This window comes from Eleginops maclovinus, chromosome 7 (assembly GCF_036324505.1).
Source record: "Eleginops maclovinus isolate JMC-PN-2008 ecotype Puerto Natales chromosome 7, JC_Emac_rtc_rv5, whole genome shotgun sequence".
Taxonomy (NCBI): domain Eukaryota; kingdom Metazoa; phylum Chordata; class Actinopteri; order Perciformes; family Eleginopidae; genus Eleginops; species Eleginops maclovinus.
In genome coordinates, this window is record NC_086355.1 from 3,340,238 (window position 1) to 3,351,390 (window position 11,153).

An 11,153-nucleotide genomic window follows, 5' to 3' on the forward strand; every position below is an offset into this window, starting at 1 on the left:
ATCAAATTGCAAAACCTGATCTTTAAAGTGCAATATAAATGAAATAAAGTAGCTGATTCAAGACAAACAGACTAGCACCATTCTTATCTTACACCAAATGATGTGAAACATGTTAAATACCAGAAATTGTGAGCCTGTTTGGATGAAGCTCACAGACAGTCATCCACTGCTGCCTGTGAGAGAATTACACAATGGTATCTATACGTTATATAAATGAGCCACTTAATTGACCAATGGCAAGCGGCCTCTTGTGTCATGTGACGATTGATTCAGCGTATAGTACCTAAAATCCCTAGAAGCAAGCGCATCAATCTTTAGCTGCTGAAGCTAGCAGGCTAACGACCGGTATGGAGTACCCCGACAGGAGCGTTATTTTCAACCCCTACTCTTCGTGCTTTAAAAACAGGACATTACCGAATGTGTGAGTCTTTACAGAAGCGCTTTGGACATTGGCTTTAAGTGGATTTGTGGAGTTCGACAAGCGTTGTGAACCAAGCCGCCAGGAAGTTCGCTGGCATTTGAAGCCGATTTTTATGAATGGCCGTAGTGGTCAAACGGTGGTACTACAGCTTATGTGACGTAATTTCGACCTAAACATACTTTTCCCCATTGACTTACATTGGATCAGCGAATATATAGGTTTTATTGCTCTCAACTATCCAGCATGAACACGTTCAAAACCCTTTTTAAAAAGTCATTGCGGTCTTAAAGTTGCAAAAAAGAAATCTGAATCCAAAGTCATTTGTTCTCTCTCCATTCACCTGACTGAGCTGGAGTTTGGAGGCGGGGCTTAAGAGAAAACGCAAGTGCGCATGCTCCGTGGGCCCACATACGGGTACTGTCTGAACCTACAGTTGCTTGATTTGGGCTTCAATGCGCCACTGAGCAACTCTCGTAGGAATGAACGTGATTTCAGCCCTCGGCTTTAGAGTGCTTACATAAAAACAAACGACTGATCGGCGGCAGTTGGCTCTAGCAGAGAGAGGGAGAGGAGCTTTTCGGGTCTTTAGTTTACATATATATAATGTATTCTGGACTTTCATTTTCTTTTTAAATATGTTGAATCCCTAGCCTTTTGCCGAGTTAATCGTAACGCCGAATAATCATGGATATTAAGCTTCTTACATGCTGAGCACGCAGGACTTTACCCACCGCTTCTCGACTCCGCAGAAAGACACTGCAGAATATATTTGTGTATTCTTCCAAGAAAGAGAGAAATGTTTTGGCCGAGAGACATGTGAAGTGACGAATTTGTTTTAGTAAGTACGCAGTTCTTCTTCTACTCTCTGTGATTCAGAGGCTGGTGTTTACATGGACCCCAGCTGGATCCATTGGTGACGTCACGTTTGATCAGAGGTGGAAGAAGTACTCAAGATCTTTAAGTCAAAAAAGTAGAAATACCAAAGTGAGGTAATACTCTGTTACAGTTTAAAATGTAAAAAGGTAGGAACGTATTGGAATCTAAATATACTTAAAGTACCAAAAGTAAAAGTACTAAACATTTCAAAATGGTTTGATTATAATTATTGATGTGTTTATCAAAGCTGGTAAAAGTGCAGCTTGTTTTAATTACTTTGTATACTGCAGGGTAGATGTGAATACTTATTTGTGTGTTGATCCTATTGTTTATCATTAATCAAAATCTGCAAAGTAGCTTTAGATATTACATACATGTAGTGGAGTAAAAGTACAATATGTACCCCTGAATTGTAGTGGAGAAGTACAAAGTAGCATAACATGGACATACTCAAGTAAAGTCCATCAGAATTGAACTTAAGTACTGTACGTTACACCTCTTTATTTATTCGTGGTGGAGGTCGTCTACATCAATGGCTAGCCGTGAGAGTCGGGTATCAGGGAAGCTCTCCTTCATTTTTTAAGTATCTCATTCCCCACTCCACTGGAAGATGGAGACGAGGTTCGAGCTGTTTGTCCACCCTCTCTCCAACCCGGGGGCTGCGGGGATCTGCCCCGAAATGCTGGAGGTGGCTGAGGAGGTGAACCGGGCTGGAGACTACAGCCTGGCCGCTGAGATCTACTCCTCCCAGCTTGCAGACCTCCAGCATCCAGACAGGGGTCTATGTCTAAGGAAAGCCGACTGTCTGACCCGAGCAGGGAGGATATCCGAGGCTATGGAGTCGTACTGCACAGCAGCAAGTCTGGGAAAACTGCACCCGGAGGAGCTGCCTCTTTTGGTGGATACAATTGCTAGGACTCTCCGGGAGAAAGAGCTGGGCCTCTCGGGCCTGGAGGGAAAAGCTCCAGCAGTAGTGGGAAAGATGGGGTTGAAGGTGATGGGGAATATGGAGAGGATGAAGCACTGGATTTGTTCTCCTGTCACCTCTGCAAGTGTCTCCTCCATGAGCCCACAACCGTGGAGTGCGGACACACCTTCTGCAAAATCTGCCTGGAGGAGGAGGCTATCAAAGAGTGTGTGCAGTGCAAGGATCAGTTTAACGACAAGAAAGATGGACTGCCAAACGACAGGAGATTGGACGTTGTTCTCAGTGGCCTGCTGGATAAACTGTTTGCAACCGAGAGCAAAGCGAGGAAATTCTGGATCGAAGGTCAGGTTTTGTGGGGAGATAAAAACCACTCAGAAGCTCTGGAGAAGTACAACGCAGCCGTGGATCTAGGTAAGACCATACACCATATGTGTTAGTAATGTGAGAAGTGTTCATCCAAACTTAAGTATTAAGCACAGCTGACCTACTTTTCCCCAGTGTAGCTGCACTGTGTCACCAATAAGTGGCGCCATTCCCACCTTTTCTCTCCTGCACCTCTTGAGGTCAGACGCGTTATGACGCTCTGGACCTCGTTACCTAAACAGCACATTTCTGATATTCTGCTTTCCAAAGCTTCTGAGTTTTCTACTCCTACCCTGCAGTGCTGTAGGGATTTCATAAAGCGATTGTGGAGAAGAAGTATATGTTACACTCTGTATATTATAGTCTAATTTAATTATTCAGTCCTTTTTATATAATGCTTTCATACTGCAGGAGTTGGACTTAAGCCCAAGCCCCTCCTATTATGGTGTTTCATAAGATGGCAGTTTATGGCGTGTTGGATAACATCAGCATGTCTCATGTTGCACAGTTTAAATCTTCAGAAATTTAAACCAACCTCTTTCCTCCCCTGGCCTAGGCCTACATATCAGTCACATTCAAAATCCATTTACTCCCCCGTTCTTGCAAGAACCCAAGAAACAGGGCGAGACAAGGCAAAAGCACAGCAAGCTGTCTCAGTGTGTCAATCAAAATGATTATATGACGGTGTCTTTGCGTCACTCACAGCGTTTCAGTGGCACATGTTCCGATATTTCTCTCCCCAGATCAATATTGATTTCATGCCTTCTGTCTTGTGGAGGATTGTGGTTGAGAGGAGGACACAGCTTGTTCACAGCCAATCAGTGTTTGCCCAACAAATGCAGCAGCAGGCCATGTGGTGTGTGTGTGTGTGTGTGTGTGTGTGTGTGATGTGAGATGAGTAACGGGCTCATGATGTCAGCAGAAATACAGCTGTTATCTAACCAGTGTGTTTTTAAGGACAAATGGATCCCCTCCTGGTGGTTGTCTGTGCCATGTCTTATTCAGTGCATTTGCAAAATAAGAGTCAGAAAGTCCGGTTTAATATAGAAACAGAAGAAGAGGCTGCATTATTTCTTGCAAGGTAACACAACTAAGATGATTGAATGAATGAAAACCAAATACATCAGCTCAGAAGGGAGTAAACAGTCAATCAAAGTCAGGACTGAAACAGGAAAAACTCGGTCTAAAGACTAAAGACTCTTTCTGGATATCTCACATTTTCTTTTGCTCTTCTTGTCCTCAACGTCTTGTTGATTTGTCTCTTTGGCATAAAGGTAGTAGCTAGGTCTTTAAAGCCCATCCAGCTTAAGGAACCACATTCCCATTTTCATAGTTGAACCACCTCCCAGGATCAGACCTCCCATGGTGTTGTATAACTATTTTGTTCTATCAGATTAGTATTTATTGAAATGAGATATAACTCTTAAGTATTTTACACCCCCTCACTCTTACTCTTACCTTCCATTAAACACTAGAACCTTTTATCTGCATGCAATAGGAGCTCATACGATGAAGCAGCAACTGGTTTAAACATCATTTGCTCCTCATTAGGAAGCAAAATGAGTATCTGTTATGGTCCATTTGGGGGAAAATGTATATACGTTACACTAGAAAATATGATAGAAAACTAGGGTTGCACATTTTTGGGAGATGTAATCCAGTTCACAATAAGGACGAGTGCAAAATGCGTGCTAAACATCTGCTAAATACAATTGTTTAAATGAATTATTGAGTAGCTGCAGAGATTTAATATTCTACATACACAAAGCATCTGTCTTTGATGAGGATCCTCTTTAAAATTCACAGCAAGGAAGCCATTACAGACGTAGTAAAAGGTTAGAGTAATAAAAGGTTGGCCAGGAAACCTACTTTGCATATTGTCAGCCATGCAAAAGTTACTGTCATTCATAAGATGACATGATTACAGGTTAGCGAGACGTTGAATACCTGTTCTCCAGCCTTAAGGTTGCTCGTCTCCTATTATAGCTGTTAGGATGGGACACTGTTTTTGGGGCATGCAAATATTGTCCGTGCTGTAGCTTCAGCTCAGGTAGCTTCTCCCCATTCTGCTTCATTTTTAGAAAAGATAAGAGATCCAGATATTTGAATGTTTGGCTAATAATTTGTCCAAGGCTTTTAGGATCCGCCCACACAGAGCCGAAAGCAATGACCATGACCTTCTGTTTTTCGGGGTGAACCGGTTAGTCTAAGGGTTTACAGAGTTGGAAGAAAACTGTAGAAGCACCACGTTGATCCATACCGGATTAGATCCTTTAAAATGTTGTCAATATGCCTTTTAAGCCAACCAAGGATGAAAAAACCAGTTGTTATTTATGTTTCTTCTGTCCTAAGTGTAGCTTGCTTGACTTAAACTGGGGAACAATGTCAACAGACTTGTTTAGACATTTCAGAGAATACTAACAGAAACACTGACACCATCTCAACTCCTGACTTGTTGCAGCCTTGTGCAAGCTTGAATTGTCTTCAACACTCATTTGGCAGTGTGTGTATTAAATACATACATTAGTACAAATGTACTTTTTTAAACTCGTAGTTCAAGCTTGAATTATGGCTCTTATCATGCTGGGAGTTCTAGGAAGATGGGGGGATATAGTGCAAATTACAGAGTAGTACAAAACTGGCCGTGCAGTGAATGTGTCCTCACAACATTGGGCTGGTAAAGGACTAAATGTAATATGTTTATAACTGCACGCGTAACGCAGCATTCTCACAAGTCGAATCGGGCTCCTGCCACATGTTACATGGCTGCCCTACTTCTGCAGCCTAGAAAAACCTATCTGTCCCTCTAGGCCTGTTCACTGACCTGATGGAGTGTGTGTGTGTGTGTGTGTTTTCTCTCTATGGTCTACAGCGCCCTCTTTAGGCAGACTGCTGTGTCAGCGTGCTGAGTTGCACATGGAGATGAGGAGCTTCAGTCTGGCCGTGCAGGACGCCAGCAGCCTCTGTCGGATAAAACCTCACTGGACGAAGGTGAGACGAAGATACCATTCAGCCAAATATTCTTTGCAAAAAAACGTATTTCTCTCTCGTGTTCATAAGCACTTGTACATTGTGCTTCTTTATGTTGCCCGACAACAGTCCCCGGATAGAGACAGTAAACAGGAGAGCTCAGAATACATTTAAAAAAAGACGCAAACATGTGAAAGGCATTGATTGTATTCTGTGCTTTTATTAAACGTTTGACAGTTTTCCTCACGTTTTTGATGTAGTCGTTGTGAAATAAGGTATTTTAGAGATGCAAATCTTCTGCAGCACAATAGTTTGAAACTAGCACAAAACGCACTGTCTGAAGCATTCTTTGTACACCAGTTTGCATATGTACTGCTGGTTGTAAATCATGAGTGGTTACTAAATTAAGGAAGTGGATTATACATAGATTTTCATACATACTGCAGACATGATGCTAAAGGAAGGACATTTGGTTTGAAGTAAAAATGCACAAACAGAGATTAATCAAAACAACGCCGATAATAAACGCCTGTTGACTGGAACACATGGCAACACAGTGTGTTTTGTTAATTAACATCATTGATTAATTGCAGGCTCACTGTCTGAAAGCCACGGCGCTGAGTGAAGCGGGCCGGAACGACGAGGCCGTGCAGGAATATCTCATGTGTGTGGCGCTGAAGCCCAACTGGACCAAAGTCAAACTGCAGGCGCAAAAGGTGAGAGACGCTCCCCTTGAATCCTCATTTATTCATCCATAGGTTTTACATTTGTCTCTTTCTGACATGGAGACCAGCCGCACTTTGAGGCGTCTTCAGAATCTCCTCTTGCTTATCCACCGTTGTCTCCTCCTGCAGGTCCTCAGCGAGGTCTTCTCTTCTGTGTTTGAGAATGGCAACATGCCGACGCCGCTGCACCCTCTGCAGGGGTGCGTGGCATCCCGCCTCATTAAACCCCACGCCTTACTAATGTCCCTGAGGCCGCAAGCACAGAAACCTGGCCCCTCCTCTCAGGTACCCGCACACAGACTCAGACACTGGCTTTGTCCATATTTTAGCCACAAGGTCGCAGTTTGTTTGTCACCTGCTTTGTTGTTGTTGACATAGAAAGGTACAGCACTGTTCATCTTAAGTGCTCTTTACTGTCATAAACTAAAAGCGTGATCATTATATTTATATTAACGAGGCTTTTGTTATTTGTAGGGATTTGTGCAGTCAGTGGGATGAAATACAGCTCACGTATTTCTATTACTTTATCCCCACTTCTGAGTGTTTCATTTGGTTTTATGTGGCTGATAATACTTTGTCATGTCAATAAAATCACTCACTTTGTAGGTTATTCATAAGAGCTTACCTAAGCACTCTTTCTTGTATCCTCCTCTCATAACGTTCCCTCTGTATTCTCTCAGGACTCAGAGTTCAGGGTGACTAAAAGCTCCCCAGTGGACGACTCGTCCTCCAGACTCAATCCTCCGTCGCCGGGTAGATCTGAGCGCACTGCCGCGGAGGGCTGCACCAAGAGCCTGGCCGAGGTCCTGGCTGCGCTGCCGTCTCCTCCCGGTGGCGTCAAGAGGAAGCACAGCGGAGAAGGACCCACCGCCGCCTTCAACCATCCCACCAAACTGCACAGACCCGGTACGAGACTCTGAGTTCCATTTCAAAAGGAGATTATTCTCTGTTGGCTGTCACAACACTGATCACTCAATGTATTTCCACTTGCATGTACTTGTGTGTCTTTACTTGGCTTACGGTTGGAAAGCACTGATTAGGAAGCACCTTCACTTGAGTACAGTGGGATATATCAGATTTTGAAGTAGCACATGACCAAGGAAACAAAGGAGAAATACGAGGAGTAAAAACCTGACGCTGATTTCTCTAATCAAAACTGTTTGTACTCTTAGGTCAGCAGTATTCAGTGATGGCCAAGTGAAGGTTTTGAAGGATTAAAGCCGAAAGTACATCTAATAACTTGTACTAGAACAAGTAGTTCTAGTACTTTAATCAGAGTACTTACTGTAGTCATACATTTATAGAGTGGGAACAACGCCGCCTCATCCTGCAGGACTGAACCTGTTAAGCTAGTGTTCCAGCCAAAGACACTTTTCTCTTTAAATGCAGCCTTTTAATCCTTGCTAATCCTGTTTGAATTAATAAATGTATTACATAATCGCGTTATTGTTCAACCTGCACTGTAACATAACTGACTTAGTATAAGTAATGTTGATCAGTGGGAAATAAAGCATGTGATACGACATTAATGAGCCATGGAGAAAAAATGATGTGAATACCAAGCGCTCTTTTCTTGCAGTTCAAGTAGAAATCTCCCCTCCTTGCTTTATTGATATTGAATAACCTAAACTCTTAAACTAAGTCACCGCCTAGAATAAAACGTATCTCCTGTTTTGATGAGGGGTTTTTCGCTTGTGTGCTGATGTCGTGTTGTTTTGTGCAGACGAGGCGTGCAGATCTCAGACGACCGCAGTGCGAGGAGGACGGACGTTTCCTGCTGAGCTGCTGGACATCGGAGACATGGAGTGCTCACTCTGCATGAGGTGACTGCACGCACACACACAGACACACACACACACACACACACACACACACACACACACACAAAGGAAGGAAATGTAACCTGTTTGCGTGAGAGCCATGATATCACTCCGGTGTCAGAAGATGAAGCTTTTCTTTTAGTCATTTATTCCTCCTGTCTGTTCTCCAGATTGTTCTACGAGCCGGTGGCCACTCCCTGCGGTCACACCTTCTGCCTCAAGTGTCTGGAGCGCTGCCTCGACCACAACTCCAACTGCCCTCTGTGCAAGGAGAATCTCTCAGAGGTACACACTCTTTATCGATACGCAAATGCACTTTTTGGGAGTTTATCAATTGTTATGATGGCATAATGTACAATTTCTTGATTTCAAAACAATTCATCCATAATAACTTCTAGTTCCAGCTCCATACATTTAATATGATGCCTTGTCATTGCAGTATTTGGCTACTAGGGGCTACAACAAGACCCTGCTGATGGAGGAGGTGCTGCAGCGTTACCTGGGAGACGAGCTGGCTGAGAGGAAGAAAATCCATGAAGAGGAGATGAAGGAGCTCTCCAAGTGAGTCACACACACACACACACACACGCACACACACACACACACACACACACACACTTTTACAGAGAGTCTCAACCACCTCTTCACTGTGTCTCTTGCAGCCTGAACCAGGAAGTTCCCATCTTCGTGTGCACCATGGCCTTCCCCACCATCCCCTGCCCGCTGCACGTGTTCGAGCCACGTTACCGCCTCATGATCCGCCGCTCCATGGAGACGGGCACCAAGCAGTTCGGCATGTGCATTGCTGACGAGCTCAAAGGCTTCGCCGACTACGGCTGCGTGCTGGAGGTGAGCGTGTGTTCCCAGAGTCGCTGCGGGAAGCTACTACTCTGTATAAGCCATGTTAAAAACAAACTGACCCGTGTTTCAGGTGCGAGACGTGAAGTTCTTTCCTGACGGTCGCTCCGTGGTGGACACTATTGGCGTGTCGCGGTTTAAAGTCCTCAGCCACGGCCAGAGAGACGGATACAACACTGCTAAGATAGAGTACCTGGAGGACAAAAAGGTGGGTTCAACAGGAGGTTTGCTTTCTTTCTGCTGTCCATCAAATCATTAAGTATCGTCACATAAAGTAGGATTTGGGTTTTTTGAGAGTTACTGTCCTTTTTCTGCACTAATTGAAATGTAGACTTGCTCAAATGAATGACATGCTACTCAAATAAGTGTCTTCTCAGGCAGGTGGATATTTTTCTACTTGTAAGTTATGTAACCTGTGTCAATGGTGTTTAAAATGCTAAATCGACTACATTTATATTGGGTTTTATCCATTCTTTACTACCAATGTTGACGGCACCGGGCTGGGATTGAATCCACAACTTTCCATAATAATAAATCTCTCGGTCCAATCAGGCAGAGGCGGAGGAGCTGGTGGAGCTTCTGAAGATGCACGACGCTGTGTATGAGCAGGCCAACAACTGGTTCACCTCCCTGAAGGACAATATGAAGAGCCAGATCCTCAGCCACTTCGGACACCTCCCCGGCAAAGACCCCGACCCTCAGGTCTGCAAAACACCTGCTACACTACTGATTGCACAATAATCTCTACAGATATAAACATGAACTAGGATGTTGGTTTACTGTCAGCCGCCTCCAACCCCGTCTCTCTCCTCTCTCCCCCAGGCCAGTCCCAGCGGTCCGGCCTGGAGCTGGTGGCTGCTCGCTGTCCTCCCGCTGGAGAACCGAGCTCAGCTCACTATCCTCGCCATGACGTCTCTCAAAGATCGCCTGGTCGCCATCCGCAGGGTGCTCGTCTTCGTCACGCGCAGGAGGCCGCGGTGATCAACAGGGAGGGACCACAACCACTCGGACTTGCATTCTACAGTCGAGTCGTTTGTTAATTGGGTCGCCCACTGACTGATTAATTTATACGTTGGTTATTTTACAGTAATGCTCATGAACTTGCTGCTTTCGTTGGTCCTGTTGAGAGCATCGGGTGGGTAACGGATTACGGATTTTTTTGTATGTCTGTCTGAAGCTACACCATCTCATCTCTCGATTCTCTGTAGCGCACAAGCCGTCTCCCTCTTCTCATTAAGATGATCTGCCTAACTCTCCGTTATGAAGGAGTGAAATCCTTTTTTTGTTTTCGGTGTGAGCGGGAAGGATCAGATTTAAGATATTGTTTCCGACACATACTGAGCAGTATTTCAGACGCTGATGCAGAGCCGTGTAGCCCAGTCTTTCACACCGGTACAGCCCTAACAAAAACAAAGCAAGAACACTTCCCCCAAAGTGAATGTACCGCTGTAGTATGGTGGGGGTGGGGGGGTAGGGGGGGGTGGGGGTTTCTAACTACATTCACAGAACCGTTTGGTCGAAATGCACATGAGGTCAGATTCCTGTCGCTACGCTCTAAATCTTCCTGACTGAGCTTAAAGTCACGCACAAAACAAATGCACCCCTGGAGCGCTCTATCTGCTCCCTCACTTACCTCAGTCACTAAAAACCACACTGTGAGAACAAGTCTAACTCAACAACTACGTGCTACCTTGTTGTCAAAAGTAGATTGAAGTACCATCGGACGCATCCTCCTCCCAAACACAGCTGCTCTGTGACGTCCCGCTGTAGCATATCGCCGGGACACACAGACTGAAGGGGCTGATTGATTTTCCTGTTTTTGCTTTTAATTTCTCTCTGCTACGCCCTTAAATGTACATGTAAGGTAAACTCACAACTTGGGTGATTTATATGTATATCAATGTAACTCTGAGGCCTTTTTCTTATGTTTTATTTAAAGAACATTTCACCCCTCTATCTCTCTTCTCCCATTTAAACGCACACTCTCATTCAGATGCAGTAACTTTTTACCCTGTTCCCATTACAAGTTGCCTTGTGGAGATTTCTTATAAACAGTTAGTTATGTTTGTGTGAAATGTTTCTCACCAACACATCCCTGGACATGTTTTAGAAGCTGCATTGTTCGTTCTTTCCTACCGGCACATCGCTGTCTCTTTAGGCTGCTTTGCATCACTGACGAATCAATTGAAAGC

The 11,153-nt window shown here is 44.4% G+C and overlaps 1 protein-coding gene across 1 annotated transcript; it reads left to right on the plus strand.

Moving 5' to 3' along the window:
* Nucleotides 1-294: 294 nt before the first annotated feature.
* Nucleotides 295-10,419, plus strand: LOC134867138 (LON peptidase N-terminal domain and RING finger protein 2-like). The gene is given in 13 exon segments (XM_063887480.1): nucleotides 295-2,253; nucleotides 2,256-2,636; nucleotides 5,461-5,579; nucleotides 6,152-6,274; nucleotides 6,413-6,568; nucleotides 6,964-7,189; nucleotides 8,007-8,106; nucleotides 8,274-8,388; nucleotides 8,543-8,664; nucleotides 8,766-8,952; nucleotides 9,035-9,169; nucleotides 9,514-9,663; nucleotides 9,784-10,419. Coding segments are annotated over 13 exon segments (2,319 nt in total). The 5' UTR covers nucleotides 295-1,907; the 3' UTR covers nucleotides 9,943-10,419.
* The last annotated feature ends 734 nt before the right edge of the window (nucleotides 10,420-11,153 follow it).